Source organism: Dama dama, chromosome 6, assembly GCF_033118175.1.
Source record: "Dama dama isolate Ldn47 chromosome 6, ASM3311817v1, whole genome shotgun sequence".
Taxonomy (NCBI): Eukaryota; Metazoa; Chordata; class Mammalia; order Artiodactyla; family Cervidae; genus Dama; species Dama dama.
The window spans coordinates 15,425,833-15,447,700 of record NC_083686.1 but is presented as its reverse complement, the minus strand read 5'-3'; the positions used below and the strand labels follow the sequence as shown (position 1 = coordinate 15,447,700).

General features: G+C 41.1%; 1 protein-coding gene across 1 annotated transcript in view; it reads right to left on the bottom strand.

Moving 5' to 3' along the window:
* Positions 1 to 17,519, bottom strand: part of LOC133058677 (ragulator complex protein LAMTOR5-like) — a 62,196-nt gene extending 44,677 nt beyond the window's left edge. Inside the window, exon 1 of the mRNA XM_061145555.1 lies at positions 17,352 to 17,519. Within this exon, the coding sequence (XP_061001538.1) occupies positions 17,352 to 17,519 (168 nt within the window). The remainder of the gene's footprint in view (positions 1 to 17,351) is intronic.
* Between the last annotated feature and the right edge of the window lie 4,349 nt (positions 17,520 to 21,868).

Genomic DNA, 21,868 nt, shown 5'->3' with positions numbered 1-21,868 from the left:
TTTTCTCTAGACTCCATTCTGTTTATCAAACTCAGGAGTTAACCACTTTGTCTAAGCAAGTTATAAAGCAATTGATTCTATTTGCACCTTTACATTAGAGTCATGTGTAACATCCCTGACTCTGAGAATATATTCAGATCCCCTTGATTACCAGTGTGTATTGTTCAATCGGATGAGTTAATAAGAGGGGAAAAAAAAAATAACTGATGCCTTGGGATTGCTTTGAGGTGGTACTTGTTGCTGTTATGGGATATTTTTCTATAGTTGCAGATATTACTATTATTGCTATAGACTCACCAAGGAAAGATAACAATTTCTTTTCCCCACCCCACTGCAGGAAGCACTGGTTTCTAAAGTTGAACCCCTTGGGAATGACATGTATACACTACTGATACTATGTATAAAATAGGGCTTCCCCGGTGGCCCAGCAGTAAAGAATCAACTTGCAATGCAGGAAACACAGGAGGCGCAGTTGGATCCCTCGGTTGGGAAGATCCCATGGAGGAGGGCATGACAATCCATTCCAAAATTCTTGCCTGAAGAATCACATGGACAGAGGAGCCTCGCAGGCAACAGTTCATTCAGTTCAGTTCAGTCGCTCAGTTGTGTCCGACTCTTTGAGACCCCATGAACCACAGCACACCAGGCCTCCCTGTCCATCACCAACTGCCGGAGTTCACCCAAGCCCATGTCCATTGAGTTAGCAATGCCATCCAACCATCTCATCCTCTGTCATCCGCTTCTCCTCCTATCCCCAATCCCTCCCAGCATCAGGGTCTTTTCCAATGAGTCAGCTCTTCGCATCAGGTAGCCAAAGTGCTCACTGGAGCTTCAGCTTCAGCATCAGTCCTTCCAATGAACATCCAGGACTGATCTCCTTTAAGATGGACTGGTTGGATCTCCTTGCAGTCCAAGGGACTCTCAAGAGTCTTCTCCAACACCACAGTTCAAAAACATCAATTCTTCGGCGCTCAGGTTTCTTTATAGTCCAACTCTCACATCCATACATGACTAGTGGAAAAATCATAGCCTTGACTAGATGGACCTTTGTTGACAAAGTAATGTCTCTGCTTTTTAATCTGCTGTCTAGGTTGGTAATAACTTTCCTTCCAAGGAGTAAGTGTCTTTTAATTTCATGACTGCAATCACCATCTACAGTGATTTTGGAGCCCAGAAAAGTAAAGGCAGCCACTGTTTCCACTGTTTCTCCATCTATTTGCCATGAAGTGATGGGACCGGATGTCATGATCTTAGTTTTCTGAATGTTGAGCTTTAAGCCAACTTTTTCACTCTCCTCTTTCACTTTCAAGAGGCTCTTTAGTTCTTCTTCACTTTCTGCCCTAAGGGTGGTGTCATCTGCATATCTGAGGTTATTGATATTTCTCCCAGCAATCTTGATTCCAGCTTGTGCTTCCTCCAGCCCAGCATTTCTCATGATGTACTCTGCATATTTTAAATAAGCAGGGTGACAATATACAGTCTTGACAGACTCCTTTTCCTATTTGGAACCAGTCTGTTGCTCCATGTCCAGTTCTAACTGTTGCTTCCTGACCTGCATACAAGTTTCTCAAGAGGCAGGTCAGGTGGTCTGGTATTCCCATCTCTTTCAGAATTTTCCACAGTGTATTGTGATCCACACAGTCAAAGGTTTTGGCATAGTCAGTAAAGCAGATGTTTTTCTGGAACTCTATTGCTTTTTCAGTGATCAAGATGTTGTTGGCAATTTGATCTCTGGTTCCTCTGCCTTTTCTAAAACCAGCTTGAACATCTGGAAGGTCATGGTTCACGTATTGCTGAAGCCTGGCTTGGAGAATTTTGAGCATTACTTTACTAGCGTGTGAGATGAGGGCAATTGTGTGGTAGTCTGAACATTCTTTGGGATTGTCTTTCTTTGGGATTGGAATGAAAACTGACCTTTTCCAGTCCTGTGGCTACTGCTGAGTTTTCCAAATTTGCTGACATATTGAGTGCAGCACGTTCACAGCATCATCTTTCAGGATTTGAAATAGCTCAACTGGAATTCCATCACCTCCACTAGCTTTGTTCACAATGATACTTCCTAAGACCCACTTGACTTCACATTCCAGGATGTCTGCCTCTAGGTGAGTGATCACACCATCGTGATTATCTGGGTCATGAAGATCTTTTTTGTATAGTTCTTCTGTGTATTCTTGCCACTTTTTCTTAATATCTTCTGCTTCTGTTAGGTCCATACCATTTCTGTCCTTTATTGACCAGTAACGATGGAGAAACTGAAGTTGAACAGTTCTATAAAGACTGACAAGATCTTTTAGAACTAACACCCAAAAAAAATGTCCTTTTCATTATAGGGGACTGGATGCAAAAGTAGGAAGTCAAAAAATATCTGGAGTAACAGGCAAATTTGGCCTTGGAGTACAGAATGAAGCAGGGCAAAGACCTGCTTTGCCAAGAGAACACATTGGTCATAGCAAACACCCTCTTCCAACAACACAAGAGAAGAGTCTACACATGGACATCACCAGATGGTCGACACCGAAATCAGATTGATTATATTCTTTGCAGTCAAAGATGGAGAAGCTCTATACAGTCAGCAAAAACAAGACCAGGAGCTGACTGTGGCTCAGATCATGAACTTATTGCCAAATTTAGACTTAAATTGAAGAAAGTGGAGAAAACCACTATACCATTCAGGTATGACCTAAATCAAATCCCTTATGATTATACAGTGGAAGTGAGGAATAGATTGAAGGGACTAGATCTGATAGACAGAGTGCCTGGTGAACTATGGACGGAGGTTCATGACATTGTACAGGAGACAGAAATCAAGACCATCCCCAAGAAAAAGAAATGCAAAAAAGCAAAATGGCTGTCCAAGGAGGCCTTACAAATAGCTGTGAAAAGAAGAGAAGCAAAACGCAAAGGAGAAAAGAAAAGATATACCCATTTGAATGCAGAGTTCCAAAGAATAGCAAGGAGAGATAAGAAAGCCTTCCTCAGTGATCAACGCAAAGAAATAGAGGAAAACAATAGAATAGGAAAGGCTAGAGATCTCCTCAAGAAAATTAGAGATACCAAGGAAACATTTCATGTAAAGATGGGCTCAATAAAGAACAGAAATGATAGGGACCTAACAGAAGCAGAAGATGTTCAGAAGAGGTGGCAAGAATACACAGAAGAACTGTACAAAAAAGAAATGGTTTACTGATTTACTTTGATGTCCAGTAGAAAGTAACCCAACATTGTAAAACAATGATATTCCAATGAAAATTTTTTTAAAAGTTGAGCTCCCTGCCTTCCTCATCAGGAAGGAAGTAAACAGCCTATGTGTTTGAGGTAGACTGGAGGAGATCCAGCTTAATTCCCCAGTGGAGGTGGTGTGGAGGAGAGAAGGTAGAAGATGCCACTAGGGAGAGGGAGCATTTCCAGCAGGGAATGGAAACAGTATTGGGGGTGTCACTGCTGCCAAGCCACGGTCTCTTCTGGCCCAAAGAGCCCAGGGTTGGGGGAGGCTGGAACTACATGGAGTGAGAAGGAGGCTGGACAGCAGGCCAAAGAACCTCAGCAAAAGCTCCCGGCAACAAGCAAGAGAGAGTGAGAGGAGGCACTCGTCTTTGAAAAGGATCCCAGGGGCTTCGATGACAAGCTGCTGGACAGTTACTAAATATAAGCCCTTAGGAAAGGGGAGGAACCCTCAACACTGATTGATATTTGGCATCTCACTGAGTCAGGAAGATCCCCTGCAGGAGGGCATCGTAACCCACTCCAGTATTCTTGCCTAGAGAACCCCATGGACAGAGGAATCTGGTGGGTTACCATCCATGGGGTCACAAAGAGTCGGACAGGACTGAAGTGACTTAGCACGCTTGCAAGCATCTCACTGCCAGCCCCACCTCGTGAGAGGGTGCTTGGAGCCAGGTTGCATTAGACTTGGAAAATTAAGTGCTGTGATTTTTCTTGTGCCAAAGCATTGCAGGGAAATATGTAAGCCCTAAAGTTTGTCCAAACTCTTTAGATCCAGATTTACAGGTAATCTCTCTGGTTTACTTGTACAGGTGGCTAATCTACTGCTTGTGGGTGAATTTTATAGGCTTAACTCTCAGCAAGTAATCTTATTTCTATATAACTAGGAAACACTTCACTGTGTTTCCATGTGCCAACAAAAATCTCCTCAAATATAATGTGTTTGTTTTTTTTTTTTCTACTGTTCACAGACAGACGGGAGGTAACACATTTGTAAAGAACCTACAAAGTCACTAACTAGTCAGACAAGTCTCAATAGAAAATGAGAAGAACTAGATTAATTTTACTTTCTGACTAATAGAGTTTTCCATGCAAGCACCAGCTTCTGTGATTTCCGAGAAAAGGAAATTATATTTGTTAAGCAACTTGTTCAGGATTCCACAGGAGAAAATATGCAGCAGGAGTAACTGATGATTCATCTCTCAGCTTTTTTTTTAAACTTTCTTTCTTCCTAACCTTTGTTTTGAGCTGCCACTGAAAGGCGTCTGGCATGTGAAGACTGGGTTACCTGGTAATGGATTTCTCTTTAATCCTTTCCTTCTTGTCCAGGTCTGGAAGAGAAATGCCTTCAGTTACCTCCTCACTCCACTGCTGTTACGGCTCCTCCATCAGTCAACCTGTCCTGTTTCTCTAGACACTCTCATTAGATTAATCTTCCTAAGTCAGAACCTTGACCATTTTATCCAAGTGAGTGAAATTGCTCAGTCGTGTCCGACTCTTTGCGACCCCATGGACTGTAGCCCACCAGGCTCCTCAGTCCATGGAATTTTCCAAATAAGAGTACTGGAGTGGGTTGCCATTTCCTTCTCCAAAACCCCCTAATCTAATACCATTCCATTCAAAGAATGCTGAATGAGGAATTAGGAAGTTAAAGACATTGTGCTTAATACTCTGAGACAAGACCTTGAACAAGACAGCTCTGCCTTCAGGCAGTTTACATTCTCAAAGGAAATGCAGACATCTTCCAACTTACTACAGGGCAAAGTATGCTAACTTACTATAAGGCGGTGCTTAGTTGCTCAGTGTTTCAAAATATTAATAAATTAAAAAAGAAAAACTTCTAAAGTTTTGTTTGAGGTTGCATTAGAACTATAGATCATATTGGGAAGAATGGATATCTTAATGCTGAATGTTTTATCCACAATCATAGTATATTTGTCCATTTACTTTAATGTGAAAGTGTTGTTCACTTAGTCGTGTCTGACTCTTTGCAACCCCATGAACTACAGCCCGCCAGGCTCCTCTGTCCATAGGGATTCTCCAGGCAAGAATACTAGAATGGGTTGCCATGCCCTCTTCCAGGGGATCTTCCCAACCCTGGGCTCAAACCCAGGTATTCCACTGGTATTCCACTTTGCAGGCAGATTCTTTACTGTCTGAACCAGCAGGGAAGCCCTATTATAAGGCTAAAGTATTCTAATTAAGGTTAAGATTAAGGCTATGGCAGTCAAGGCAAAGGAAAGAAGGAAGCTGGTTCCCCTTCTGATGATTCCCATGGCTTACAAAAGAATTTGAATCATGTATCCAGTGCACTTCATAAACAGGCACCATCAACTTACTCCTCAGAGAAGGCAATGGCACCTCACTCCAGTGCCCTTGCCTGGAAAATCCCATGGATGGAGGAGCCTGGTGGGCTGCAGTCCATGGGGTCGCTAAGAGTCAGACACGACTGAGTGACTTCACTTTCACTTTCACTTTCATGCATTGGAGGAGGAAATGGCAACCCACTCCAATGTTCTTGCCTGGAGAATCCCAGGGACGGGGGAGCCTGGTGGGCTGCCGTCTATGGGGTCGCACAGAGTCGGACACGACTGAAGAGACTTAGCAGCCGCAGCAGCAACTTACTCCTGTCTCCTGCACTCTTTACATACTCGCTGCAGACTCGGTCGAATCGGTCTGTTCAGCTCCAAAAGCCTCTTGCTGTGTCCACCCCCCCCTCTGTCCTGATGCCACGTTTTCTGAGGAGATCATCAGCTCAGACCTCTCGGCCTGTCCAGATTCTACCCACTTTATATACCAACTTGTTGTGCTCGGGCCTGGTGCACTGGGAAGACCCAGAGTGATTGGGTGGAGAGGGAGGTGGGAGGGGGGATCGGGATGGGGAATACATGTAAATCCATGGCTGATTCATGTTAATGTACGACAAAAATCACTACAATATTGTAAAGTAACTAGCCTCCAACTGATAAAAATAAATGAAAAAATACATATATATATACCAACTTGTCTATGAAGACTGTCCTGCATCAATCACCCACAGTGGCCTTCCCCTCCTCAGCACCTGAGTCACTTGCCGGAGTCTTTCCCTGCATCCACAGTCATCTCCACATGTGCTCCGTCTCCAGGACGCACAGGATTCTGGGTCCTTCCCATCTGGTCCTTCCCCAGTCCAGCGTCCTAGCCTTCCATCACCAGCTTCAGCCTGGTGATTCAGTGCTTCATGGTCTACCTCCCCAGTGCTATGCCTGGTCTTCAACCTCTAGCTCTGTCTCTCAGAACTCAGCGACCCAGGGCCTCAACATCCCGCCCCTACTATGGAGGCCACACCCTCTTCCCTTCCAACACCTGTTTCAACTGTCTTCCTATTTACCTCAGGCTGTGACACTGCCTCAGGAAAAAAAGCAAAAACTCAGCAGAATTTGACTGGGATGACTTTAGGAATGAAAGTATAGTGACAACATGGATGAAACTTGAAAGACATTATGCTAAGTGAAATAAGACATTATGCTAAGTGAAATAAGCCATACAACTAAAGGACAGATACTATATTATTCAGGTTAGAAGAAGTACCGAAAGTAGTCAGATACCTAGAGACAGAAGGTGAAGTGAACTGAAGTGGCTCAGTCATGTCCAACTCTTTGCGACCCCATGGACTGTAGCCTACCAGGCTCCTCAGTCCATGGAATTTTCCAGGCAAGAATACTGGAGTGGGTTGCCATTTTCTTCTCCAGAGGATGAGACAGAAGGTAGAATAGTGGTTACCAAGGGTTGGAGGGAGAGAGGAATAGGAGGTAATTGTTTGATGGGTACAGGTTTCCAGAATGGAATGAAGAATAAGTTCTAGAGATGGTGGTACAATAATGTGAATATACTTAGTGCCACTCAACTGTATACTTAAAAATGACCAAAATGGTAGGACTTCCCTGGTGGTCCAGTAGCTAAGACTCTGTGCTTCCAATGTAGGGGGCCCAGGTTTGATCCCTGATCAGGGAACTAGATCCCACATGTTCAAGTGCTGCAACTAAAGAACCTGCCTGTCCCAACCAAGACCCAGCACAGTCAAATATATAAATATTTTTTAAAGGTGACTAAAATGGTAACTTTCATTCTATATACATTTTACCATGATAAAATAAATAAAACTTTAAAATGAATTATTCACAACATGAAGAGAAAAAGTAAGGCACTGAGAGTTTGGTGGAAAATCAAAATAGAGAACTCTATCCACACTCATTCTTTTGAGATTCCTAACTAGCTGGCTAAGTATCTCCCCTACTAAGATTTCATAAGACTGAATATCTGCCCTGGATATACCTTTGTTCTTTCTGGTTCTTGGCTCTAGTTTCTTCTGAGCCACTTTGTGGTCTGACTCTGAGTAATACACTTTATTTATTTATTTTTTAATAATACACTTTAAAATAAAGTGTGTGAGCAGTTTAGAGCCAAGGGTTTCTAAACAAATATAGTTCACCAAGGTACGACTTCCTGCTCATGGTCCTACTGTTTGATTTTCCCACCCTCTTCAGACTTCATGTCCTGTGGACTCAACCTCATTTGCTCCCTAACTAGTGAGTATATTTCTCCCATGAGAAAGAGAGGAACCAATCTCTTCCACTATCTCAGTTTCCTCCCCCTCTCACGGACACACCACAACCATCTGCTTAGAATCATGGCTTCTAAAGATACAGCCTTCTACTGCCTCCACAGGGATCCTGTTGCCATAACCACTGAATTTATTTACCATACAGTTCCCAAGACACTTCATTAATACTTGTCTTTTCCACCACATAGTGTTTCCTTATAATATTTACCTCCCTGGAAGGCAGAAGTACTTTCTCATATGTCTTTATATACTTTGTAATGACTTTGACTATGCATGCCACATTTGAAATATATATATATATAACTAGAATGTCAGACACTTTAAGGAATCATATCATGATTATTAATACAGAAAAAAAAATTTTTTAATTAACCACAGAATTTCTTTTAAGCATGAATCTACGTATTACTTTTAGATTTTGCTCCTGTTTTCCTTAACTCCCACAGAGTTCATGCAGGCTATTCTCAGAGTCCACTGAATTCCATTGCAACGCCCCTCAGGTATGAATCATAGAGATTTAATATATGTCAGTCTGATAAATCCTATTCACTCTAATGAAAATTTCCAAGATGATATAATTTGAGTACTGTTCTTCAATCCTATAATTCACTTAAATGTCCTTTCATAAAAATCCTCAGTAGGGTGGTTTCCGGTAAAATTCCTAGACTTTGGATCACGCATTTGATCACTATTGTGAAAATTGTCTGAGCTCTGTCTAGGCTATAACCCATTAGAAAATTTCACCCAAATATCATTCTCCAGCAAAGGAATGAGAACTTCTTAGAGGAATGCTGATTCTAAGACTAGAGTAGAACAAATATATGAGGAGCCCAGAGCATCTTATGGTGCCAGAAAGCTCAAACACAAAAAGATAGAGGAATGTCAAAGGTACTCAGAAGCCAATCTGAAAGAGTTCCCAATGACAAAACTAAGAAAAATTTAAGCAACAAAATAAAAAACATGGCAAGGAATTACAATCCAAAGTACAAAATAAATGCAGATGAGTCCACACTGACATAAATGGATGAATGAATGAATGAATGAATAAACAAATAAGAGAGAGCAAATAAAATTTTCTTACAAATGACTTCCAAACATAGATAGATAGACAGACAAATAGATAGATACTCCCCCTTCCAGGAAGTGAAAATTAATTCCCCATACACCCTCTTCCTCTTGGGTGTGAGCTAGACTTAGGGACTTGCTTCCAAAGAATAGGGTTCAGAAATGGAAAAATAGTAAACTTCCAATGGGAAAACCTGGCAAACAAAAACTGACACAGTTAACATCACCAGGAATAGTCATGTTGATAGCATGTACTCCTAATGTGAAGAGAAGGGTGCTTCACCCCTGAGATTTTCTTCCCAAAACTTGTAACCTCACTCTACATATTAGAAAAACATTAGACAAACCAAAGTTAATGAACATTCTACAAAATACCTGACCAATACACCACAGAACTGTCCAGGTCATGAAAAACAAAAAATAATTGAGAAACTATCACAAACTAGAGGAGATTAATGAGATATGATGACTGACTGTGGTATCCCAGAGTGGATCCCAGAACAGAAAAAGGACACATTGGAAGAATGAGAAAAATCCAAATAAAGTATGAAGGTCAATGAGTAGGAATGCGCCAATGCTAATGTTTTAGTTATGACAAATGTACGATGGTAATGTAAGGATATCATTCAGGGAAACTGATGAGGAATATGCAGAAACTCTGCACTATCTTTGCAACTTTCTGTGAATTAAAATTTTTCCAAAATAAAAAGTTAATTTTGAAAAATCCATTAATACTTTCTCTAGTCATCTTTAGAAGCAAATAGAGAAATATTCCCCTGTTCATGGAAGAGGCTGCTTTTCTATCCTGAGACTTAAAGAATCGCTACCATAGACTTATGTCCCTCTGTGTAAATGGCTTAACATGGCTTAATGCTTTTTCTCAACCTTGTCATGACTGGATTGGGGGTCTTACTTCCATTTTGAGTTTTGTTGGTAAAAAGAAAGAAACAGCCCCTTGAACTCCGTTTCTAAGAAATGAGTACCCAAGATTCTTCTGCCAAGACAGTGAATTCCAGGTGAATTTATAAAATTCTAAAATTTACTAGAAAATAACTCAAGTTAATTACTGCTGAAACAGATCTGGCAATTTATTCAAAACCAAGAACCCAAGAATCATATGAAGACACAACCCAAATTAATTATCCTCTCTTCTATCAACAACTATATACTTAATTAAGGGGAATTCCCCGGTGGTCCAGTGGTTATGACTCCATGCTCCCACTACCAAGGGCCCAGATTCAATCCCCCTTGCTTAAATATACTTAATTAATACAAGAATATATTTAAATGTATGTACTCTTTATGTTACCCTGCTTATTTAACTTATATGCAGAGTTCATCATGAGAAATGCTGGGCTGGAAGAAGCACAAGCTGGAATCAAGATTGCCGGGAGAAATATCAATAACCTCAGATATGCAGATGACACCACCCCTATGGCAGAAAGTGAAGAGGAACTAAAAAGCCTTTTGATGAAAGTGAAAGAGGAGAGTGAAAAAGTTGGCTTAAAGCTCAACATTCAGAAAGCTAAGATCATGGCATCTGGTCCCATCACCTCATGGGAAATAGATGAGGAGACAGTAGAAACAGTGTCAGACTTTATTTTTAGGGGCTCAGAAATCACTGCAGATTGTGACTGCAGCCATGAAATTAAAAGACGCCTACTCCTTGGAAGGAAAGTTATGACCAAACTAGATAGCAACATTAAAAAGCAGAGACATTACTTTGCCAACAAAGGTCCATCTGGTCAAGGCTATGGTTCTTCCAGTGGTCATGTATGGATGTGAGAGTTGGACTGTGAAGAAAGTTGAGCGCCGAAAAATTGATGCTTTTGAACTGTGGTGTTGGAGAAGACTCTTGAGAGTCCCTTGGACTGCAAGGAGATCCAACCAGTCCATCCTAAAGGCGATCAGTCCTGGGTGTTCATTGGAAGGACTGATGCTGAAGCTGAAACTCCAGTACTTTGGCTACCTGATGCGAAGAGTTGACTCATTGGAAAAGACCCTGATGCTGGGAGGGACTGGGGACAGGAGGAGAAGGGGACGACAGAGGATGAGATGGATGGATGGCATCACTGACTCGATGGACATGAGTTTGAGTAAACTCCGGGAGTTGGTGATGGACAGGGAGGCCTGGCGTGCTGCAATTCATGGAGTCACAAAGAGTCAGACACAACTGAGCAACTGAACTGAACTGAACTGAACTCTTTATGCTATGAGATAGCTATATCTTCATAAACTCCTTAATCTACTTTAGTAGTTAGCCAATTCTGAAAGGGAATAATCAAAACAAGCTGAGTTAAAACAATCTGATCCACCAAATTTCCAGGGTTGAAATTTTGAAACGTTTGCTTGTCTATTATAAGAAAATACTGAAGGATACTTCAAAGCGTGGTATCAACTGTGATGCAAATAATCTCACAAAATTTCTATCAAGTCTATGGCCATTGTACTCTTAAGGATTAAATAGATCCAAGAGATTTATGGGATGTATCCCAGAGAAAATTCATAGCGAAACTGAAAGTGAAAGTGTTAAGTTGCTCAATCATGTCCAACTCTTTGCCACCCCATGGACTATAGACCCCCAGGCTTCTCTGTCCATGGAATTCTCCAGGTAAGAATACTGGAGTACGTAGCTATTCCCTTCTCCAGGGGATCTTCCCAACCCAGGTATTAAACCCAAGACTCCTGCAGTGCGGACAGATTCTTTACTGTTTAAGCCACCAGGGAAGCCCAGAGGAAATTCCCAAAGGAAAATCCTAGAGGAGGTTCATAGTATATCTACAGCAATTTCATAAGGAAAAAATGTAATGAGGACATTTTATTTCTCTATGTCCCCAGATATTGACAACTGTGAGGTTCTAGTCAACTGAAAAACTGATGTAGGAAAACTAGAAAAAGACAGTCTAACACAAGGCAAAATTGAAGCAATAACAGAATCTATCTACTAAAGAATTTAGTGATAGATAGAAGAGGATAATCTACACTAAAAACCCTCAGCAGGCAGTCTTTTACAATAATACCTATAAGAGTAAATAGGCTTACATAAATCCATGCTTTCTTTGGACAGTTTTTGGTTTTCAGTGTTTAATTTTACTTGACATAATTCAAAGAAGTGGAGCCAAGGGTAAGTAAGGGCTTTTTTGTTTGTTTTTCTAGATGGAAACAGATGTGTATTAGAGAACAATCCGTCATGAGTAACTAATGTACTGCAGTCACACAGCCCAGACAATATTACATCCATTCATCCTGAGGTTTCAGATTTTAGGAAATAGCTTTCTCTATTTAATTTTAAAACTCTCCTGAGTTGTACTTTACATACCATCTTCTTAAAATAAAAACTCAACCTTGCTAAAATTCAACTTCAGTTTTCTTCTTTTAGTTGTAGACAAAACCTCGCTTGCTTTGTTGCTCCCAGCGTTGCCTTTCTACCACTTTCTTCAGAAATAAAGAATGTAACTTATTTCAACACTGCATATTATGCTAATCAAAAATATTTATAGGAGGATATAAATAACTATTTAGTAAATATTTGTTCAGGTTTTTCGTAAGATGGTATGGAAGAATTCAAATGAACATTTTGGCCAACACAATTTAAAACAAAGAAAGAAAAGAAAACCATAGAAATCTACAGAGAGCTCTTCCTTTCCACTTTCTCTTCTCTTTTTTTTTCCCCAAAACAATTAAGTCCTAAAGTCATTAGGTGGAGACAAGCAGGCTAGGCATTCATGCCAGGATAGGGAAAGTCACGGTGACCCTGAGTGAGGTTATATGAGCATCTATCTGCATAGAAGGAAGACCCAGCAAGGATGCTGGAGACAAAGCAAGAAGAAGAAGATGTCCATGCATGAGGGTGCCTGGCTCAGGGTACGGGAGACTGGGTAGGGTGAAAAGGGGTCAGCTTGGTGGTGGCCAGCTACAGCTGCAGGACCCCTGCAGTCACTGAGAGGACTGTCCCCCTTCCTGGGTAGAAATTTAAGATGGAGACTTGAGCTCCAAATAGGTTTCAAGATCTGAGAAAAGCAGGTACTTTTGTTCTACTTCCTCCATGAAATCAGGAAGGAGCCGCTTTCAGAAGAGCCACTGACAACCTAAGATGGCTGCAGAGGGGTATGAAAGGCAGCAGGTCAGGACTAGAGAGGGAGAGAGTGGCCAGCCTGCATAACCTCCGTGATTCTGCACAAGGCAAATGGAAGGGAGCTGGGACTAATGAGACAGCTAGCTTGCAGGCAGGTGGGGAGTGGGGAATGATGACCTCAGAGGATAAGGAGGCCCCATACTAAAGCTTGGGGCAGGCGGTTTTCAGCAGCAGCAGGGAAGATGCTAAAACTCCCGGCAACAATTGCTCTGCACTGCACCGCCCATGCCCAGAACATAAAGAACGTGCCGCATCCTTAGCACATCAACGGGGCCAGGGACCCATGGGCAGCATTTACAGAAGGCAGGATGCAGCCCGAAAGGACTGGAGGGTAACACAAGGACTGGATACCCATCCCCTACCAGCAGGACAGTACCATGAGCTTCCTCTATTCCCAGAGGCCATTGCCTGGGTGGAGCAAGGTGGGAGGAAGGAGAAATACTGAATGGGAGGCTGAAATTTGAATGCTGTGATGACCTGGAAGAGAATTACTCTGAACTAGTAACAGACTGACTTCAGTTACAAAGAAATTTAAAGTCATTCATGTATTCATCCAAGATGTGACTATAAATTTCAAAACTAGGACCTCTATATCCAATGTTATTTTGGCCTATCCAGTATTTATTCTCTCTTCTGATAAAAGGAGCTGGGCTTCCCTGGGTACTTTTTTTCCAAGGCCTGGGTGTTTCTTTGATTTTGTAGCCTGCCAAGAAATTCCTTTTCTTCCTTTAAATTTGAAAGTAGGTCAGTTTGTTATTTGCAACTAAAGGATACCAGCTGATACAAAACTCAGGTTTGTGACTGCACAAGAGCGAGCACACACACACACACACACACACACACACCCCTACACACACATCGACACAAGGAAAAGATGAGAAAGAAATCAATGAAATATTAATAGTGATCATCTCTGGGTAACAGGATTATATAATATCATTAGTTTCTTCTCCCTTTGTTTCTAAATTTTTTATTCTCCATAATGAGTACACATTATATTTTTATTCAGAATATGGAAAGATAGAGAAGTCCTTGGTGGCTCAGATGGTTAAAGAATGTGCCTGCAATGCGGGAGACCAGAGTTCATTCCCTGGGTCGGGAAGATCCCCTGGAGAAGGGAATGGCTACTCACTCAGTATCCTTGCCTGGTGAATCCCATGGATGGAGGCGCCTGGTGGGCTACAGTCCATGGGGTCACAAAGAGTCAGACACGACTGAGCTACCAACACTTTCACCTTCAGAGAAGGATTATTCATAATGTTCTGGAAAATAACATTAGGAAGTCCAGTTTAAGACATGCCATCAGTCTTTGCCTCTTGGCATCCTGGGCCAGTCAGCAGCTGCAAGCCTAAGACCTGAAGGGCAGCACCAGAGAGCTACAGACCTGAGCTTTAGCTCTGGCTCTGTCACTGACAGGCTGTGGACCTTCGATAAGTCTTTCAGCCTCCCTGAGCCCCAAGCATCGTCATCTGTGAAATGAAGGATTGAACTGCCTGTAAGACCATAGAGGTCACTGACCAGTCAAGCAGACCCAGGCTCAGGTTCCAACTCCCAACATTTCTAAGATACACGTGAGACAGGACAAGATGTCCCTATCATGCCAGCCAAGTTTTATCTTTCAGAATACTCACAAGAGAACTCTACAGACGCCGCCTGTTTTGCCTGTGAGACCAAAACCTAACAGTGTCACTTGGATGTTTTCCATCTGGTGTTCAAGTTATCTGTTAGAAGAGAGATCGACAGCCCCGCGTCGCCTGCCACCAGCGTGAGAGTGCTGTGAGCACCTGGCCCCGACATCAGCCCCAGTTGAGCCCGCGAACCCAGCTGGCGCCACCTGTCCCCCTAGCCTGAGCACACTGCCTCGTCCTTCGGTCCGTGACAGACGGCAGGAAAGGGCTTATGGAGCGACCCAGGGAGGGGCAGGTTTGCTTCTGCTGTTTCAATCCCGGGAAATCACGATGCGAAGGAAGCCCACAGGAATGTGGTACTCTATCTCACACCATATCCTGCGTTGGCAGGGAGGGGGTGTGCGGCGGGCGAGTGTGACCGGGTGGGGGACCTGGATGAAGCCCAGATGAAGAACATGCACAAAGAGGACAGCAGGAATCAAGGACCTCCTGCGCAGCCCCGGGAATTCTGCTCAATGTCGTGTGGCAGCCTGGACGGGAGGGGAGTCTGGGGGGAGAAAGGATACATGTGTATATGTGCGGCTGAGTCCCTCCGCTGTCACCTGAAACTATCATAGTGCTGTTAATCAGCTATACCCCAACACAAAATAAAAAGTTTTTAAAAAAACAAAAAGAAAAGGAAGAGAGCAGCAGGCATGAAGCTGTAAGGATGTCAAAGATCAAACTCGTAACTTTTACATCTGTTGCAAACAAACCATAACTTCACAAAACTAATTTCTTAGCTATTTTTTTTCTTCTTCCATTCTCATATCTATATTTGGCAACTTCCTCTGGGAATCTGCTCCCTCTTTTTACACACATCTAAAAGTCCTCTTTGGCTTCCTGGGGACAAACTCCCCATGTGGCAGAGTGATGCATGGTTGCAGGCTCTCCACCACATCCCAGGAGACACCAAACTCTGAGGTCTCCAAGAAAAATAGAAGCCCTGAAGCCCTTTAATTCTCTACAGTAAACACCAACTGCCCAGTTTTCTGTACATCTTCATTTCTTATCTGAGGGGAGAAAATAGAATGGAAATGGACTGGGTAACCTTTTTTAAGAAAAAGTTGAATTTGTTAAAGTCCTAAAAAGGGAAGAAGTAAAATTTGAACGCAGAAAAGATACAATGAAGCATGCTTGCAACCTTGGCAGGAACCTTAAGGGGAGCGTAAAGGGGATTAGGCTGCGTGGGAGTCAGGCTCAGTCCAAAGAAGACAAGCCCGGGAATGTTTCAAGATGGGATCTAAAGAGATGGAGTGAGTCACAGAGTGAAGAAGGGAAAGACCAGAAAACACCAGAAGACACGGTCATTCCAGCTAAGGAAACCCTCGAACCAGCAATGAGGAAGTTTAAAGGGTAGAAATGCTATTTAAACTAAAACTGAAAAAAAGCAAAGAGGGAGGGAAAAAAAATAGCCATTTGTTTCTTTGCCAATTCAGTGTTGCCAATGGGGAGGGAAGGAATGAGGAATGTGGGAGGGACCGAAGAATTCCAATAAGGAGGTTATCTCTCCCAAAAGAATGCCTGAGAAAGGTTTTTTTCCACAAGAGATTAAGTCATTATTCTTAAATAACCCAAGAGGTCATACATTGTCTTTCTGGGACTTACTAATATAATCGCTGAGCAGGAAAAAAAAAAAAAAAAAATTCTAATATGAAGTAGGGGAGCAGGAACGGATAAAGATCCTTCAAATTAAAAATATGAGGGCACTGATCATTATGTTGCAATGTTAGAAGCAAACTCAATGGAGAATGTGTATGAAGCTTTTAATATCTTCATAAAGATCCCCTCTTCAATTCCTCAAAAAAGGAGGGCACTTCAATGGTTTATGGTTTAAAAAAATGGGGGGGGGGGGGCGGTGTAGAAAAAGTCCTGACTCTGCAGACAAGGCTGACATTATAGACTGCATCATAGTTAACTGCCTACCAACTATTCTTATTAAAAATGCTGCAGGACAGAAAGCCACAAACAACTTCTAAATCGTCCTTTATCTCTCTCTCTTGTAAGTTGCTTCAAGTCACAAATATAGCTTTAATTCAGTGAATCAGTGTCACCTACTCACATTCTCTACTTTCAAACCCATAACCAAAATCAGTGAACAGTGCAAGCTAATTCAATAAACAAAGAAAGTATAAAATAAAATTATAGCCACTTTGAGAGAACTCTAGTTTCTTGATTATATATATTTTAAAAATCATTTCTATTCTGTTGTCAATGGAAATTTCTGGTAGTGGGTCTATCTGATAAGCTTCAAAAACAATAGTTGTATTGAGCTGTTGGAAAGGAAGTTGTTATGACCAGATTGCTTCCTGTGGTGAACAAAGGGCTTTTGCTGACATGGCAACTTCATGGTTACAGAGACAAGCCTGCAAATTTTGTCCTTTAGAAGTGAAAGTTGTTGATGATGTTGTTTAATTTCACTATTTCCAGAGGTAACAAAAATCTTTAGATTTACTTCCTAAGCTACAAATGTTACAAAGTCCATGTGGGTATCATCTTAAGGCTAAGAATAAAAGGCAAAGCCCACACCTGATCAAGGATGCAGGGTTTGGAAATGAATGCAAGGATTTGTTCATCTGAAGACATTTTAAGAAGTAGAAAGGATGTTTCAGGTTAAAAGGCTGAGTCTTGGGAATGAATGCATGAAAAAAAAGGATACTTTCTCTTCCACATCCTTCCTTTCTCTTTTGTCCTTGGTGTTGAGGGCATCGCTGGTAGACAGAATAAACGGGTCACTGTTGTGATGATTAGGAAGTCCTAAAGCAGGTGTGCTCTCCCCGAGCACTTTCTCTGTGACAGACCCCTTTCCCAGAGTGGTTAAAACCATGATGAAAAAACTCCAGAGGAATTACTATGGATCACCAGAGGCTACTTTTCAATGGCACAGCCTAGATCTGTATGGTACTGGAAGAGAAAGCAAGTATGTCTTGATAGGTATGTCTCTAAGTGAAAAATATAGATGCTTGTTGCATTTTTCCTGATGAGACATCAGGGAGAATACCTGATGGAAGTCCAGGAAGGAGCACAGAAGAAGAGAGGTGTTAATGAGAAGAGGGAATTCAGTTTAGTATTTCAGGCATTCGTTTTGCTTCAACTCCGACTGGGGACGTTTTGCCTTAGTACCTAAATAGAATACACACTAGCTTCGGGTTTATATAAAAGAAATTAGTCATATATTAGACATACATTGGAGAGTAACTATATCATTCTTCCTTTGAAAATAGAAGCAAATCACTGCAACAGAACTGGTTATGTAATTTGCAAGGTTCAGTGCAAAATGAAAATGCAGGGCTCAAAACAAAGAATTCCAAGAGGGCAACAGCAGAGCATTAAACCAGGCAAGGGGCCCTTCTGAGCACGGGTCCTTATGTGACTGCCCTAGACATACACCCAAGAAACCAATGCTGCCCAACAGTTAAGATTTGGATGGATTCAATAAAGCATTGAGGGCGGGGGGGAAATCCCAGATGTCAACTTCCACTGTAAAAGTTCAAGAGGGAGAGCTTGACTGTTGAAATCAGACCCAGTTACCCTCTGCTTTTATCTGAGCTTCAATAGGTCAGGATGATGCCCTCGATTCTACTTCCAGTCCTAGTATTTTACCATTCCGACAGACCACAGTCTGCTCGCTATGAACAATGAGAGCTTGGAAGGACATCATATACAGCTCTCAAACCCGGAAAAGGCTGAAAATGTGTTCTACATAGTTTCAGCTCTCTTTAAATACTTTTACTGCACTGTGAGTCCCAAGTAAATCTATGCTCTCATTGTTATGAATTAGTAGTTTCGGTTCTAGAGTAAAGTGAAAATACTACTGATAATTCACTCTTCATTTCAAGTATTGCTAAAACACCAGTATAAATGCTATCATTTTATTTTAAAGGTTAAAAATTGGCAAAACTAAATATTTAATACCTTTAAAATATAAAAGTTTATAGATTTATTAGACATCAAATAAAAATGAAAATTTATAAAAATATAAATGTTAAACATTCATTATCAATGTGATGAAAATTTTCCATAGACAAATTATTCAAAATATTTTAAAATATATTAAATACTATATTTGAATTAAGATCATTGAATTAAGCCTGGTCCAGTGGCTAAGAATCTGTACTCGCAATGCAGGGGGGCATGGGTTTGACCCCTGGTCGGGAAACTAGATCCCACATGCCACAATTAAGAATTCGCATGCTGCAACAAAGATCAAAGATCCCCCATGCCACAATTAAGACCCAGTGCAGTCAAATAAATAAATATTTTTTTAAGATAAATGAATTAACCATGAGAAGTCAGAAATAAAGTATACACTTTTTTCTTTTTTTAATTTATCATTTTATTGAAGGATAATTGCTTTACAGAATTTTGTTGTTTTCTATAAAACCTCAACATGAATCAGCCAAAGGTATACATATATCCCCTCCCTTTTGAACCTCCCTCCCATCTCCCTCTAGGTTGCATCCCACTCCTCTAGGTTGATACAGAGCCCCTATTTGAGTTTCCTGAGCCAGACAGCAAATTCCCGTTGGCCATCTATCTTACATGCGGCAATGTAAGTTTCTATGTTACTCTTTCCATATATCTCACCCTCTTCTCCCTATTCTCTATGTCTGTTTCTCCACTGTTGTCCTGTAAATAAATTCTTCAGTGCCACTTTTTTAGATTCCATATATGTGTGTTAGAATACAACATTTATCTTTCTCTTTCTGACGCACTTCATTCTGTATAACTGGTTCTAGGCTCATCCACCTCATCAGAACCGACTCAAATGTGTTCCTTTTAATGACTGAGTAATATTCCACTGTGTATATGTACCACAACTTCTTTATCCCTTCATCTGTCAATGGACATCTAGGTTGCCTCCATGTTCTAGCTACTGTAAATAGTGCTGCAATGAACAATGGGATACTTGTGTCTTTTCCAGTTTTGGTTTCCTCAGGATATATGCCTAGGAGTGGGATTGCTATTTCATATGGTGGTTTTATTCCTAGTTTTTTAAGGAATCTCCATACCATCTTCCATAGTGGCTGTATCAATTTATATTCCCACCAACAGTGCAAGAGTGTTCCCTTTTCTCCACACCCTTTCCTACATTCATTGTTTGTAGACTTTTTGATGATGGCCATTCTCACCAGGGTGAGGGGATATCTCACTGTAGTTATGATTTGCATTTCTCTAATAATGAGTGATGTTGAGCATCTTTTCATATGTTTGTTAGCCATCTATATGTCTTCTTTGAGAAATGTCTGTTTAAGTCTTTTTCCCACTTTTTGATTGGGTTGTTCTTTTTCTAGCATTGAGTTATATGAGCCACTTGGATATTTTGGAAATTAATCCTTTGTCAGCTGTTTCATTTGCTATTATTTTCTCCCATTCTGATGGTTGTTTTTTCTCCTTACTTATAGTTTCCTTTGCCATGCAAAAGCTTTTAAGTTTAATCAGGTTCCGCTTGTTTACTTCTGTTTTTATTTCCATTACTCTAGGAGATGAGTCATAGAGGATCTTGCTTTGATTTATGTCATCGAGTGTTCTGCCTATTTTCCTCTAAGAGTTTTATAATTTCTGGTCTTACATTTAGGTCTTTAATCCATTTTGAGTTTATCTTTGTGTACCGTGTTAGGAAGTGCTCTAATTTCATTTTTTTACATGTAGCTGTCCAGCTTCCCCAGCACCACTTATTGAAGAGGCTGTCTTTGTCCCATTGTATATTCTTGCCTCCTTTGTCAAAAACAAGGTACCCATAGGTGCGTGGATACCTTTATTTCTGGGCTTTCTATCTTGTTCCTTTGGTCTATGTTTCTGTTTTTGTGCCAGTACCATACTGTCCTGACGACTGTAGCTTTGTAGTATAATCTAAAGTCAGGAAGGTTGATTCCTTCAACTCCATTCTTCTTTGTCAAGACTGCGCTGGCTATTTGGGGTATTTTGTGTTTCCATATGAATTGTGAAAAATGCCATTGGTAATTTATAGGGATCACATTGAACCTGTAGATTGTGTTTGGTAGTATAGTCATTTTCACAATATTGATTCTTCCTACCCAGGAACACGGAACATCTCTCCATCTGTTTTTATCATCTTTGATTTCTTTCATTAGTGTCTTATAATTTTCTGTGTACAGTTCTTTTGTCTCCTTAGGTAAGTTTATTCCTAGATATTTAATTATTTTTGTTGCAATGGTGAATGGGAGTGACTCCTTAATTTCTCTGATTTTTCATTGTTAGTCTATAGAAATGCAAGTGATTTCTGTGTATTGATTTTGTATCCTGCAACTTTGCTAAATTCACTGATCAGCTCTAGTAATTTTCTGATCTTTAGGGTTTTCTATGTACAGTATTGGAGAAGGCAACTGCACCCCACTCCAGTACTCTTGCCTGGAAAATCCCATGGATCATGTTAGGCTGCAGTCCATGGGGTCAATAAGAGTACGGCATGACTGAGCGACTTCATTTTCACTTTTCACTTTCATGCATTGGAGAAGGAAATGGCAACCCACTCCAGTGTTCTTGCCTGGAAAATACCAGGGATGGGGAAGCCTTGTGGGCTGCCATCTATGGGTTCGCACAGAGTTGGACACGACTGAAGTGACTTAGCAGCATGTACAGTATCATGTCACCTGCAAACACTACCAGCTTTACTTCTTCTTTTCCAATCGGATCCCTTTTAAGAAATAAAGTATACACTTTTAATAAAAATGCTTTATGAGAACAAAGTGCATGTGTGCTAAGTTGCTTCAGTCATGTCTGACTCTTTGTGACCCTAAGGACCATAGCCCACCAGGCTTCTCTGTCCATGGGATTTTCCAGGCAAGAATACTGGAGTGGGTTGCCGTGCCCCTCTCCAGGGGATCTTCCCAACCCAGGGATTGAACTCACATCTCTTATGTCTCCTGCATTTGCGGGCTGGTTCTTTATCACTAGCACTACCTGGGAAGCCATAAGAAGGAAGGCATCAATTATTTGTCATGATTAATCCTTGAACAAAATATTCTAAAGTTTTTTCCAGCTGCTGAAAAAGTGTTCTGACTATATATTAGTTGGAAGAAATGGAAAGGAATAATTACATGTGTCATCTCCAAATAACTTTCTCTGGCCCTTCATTTTCAATAAACTCTGTTTATTATTTGATAACTTTGAGATGAGGAAGTTTGAGATGAGTTTGCTTTGGAAGCAAACTTT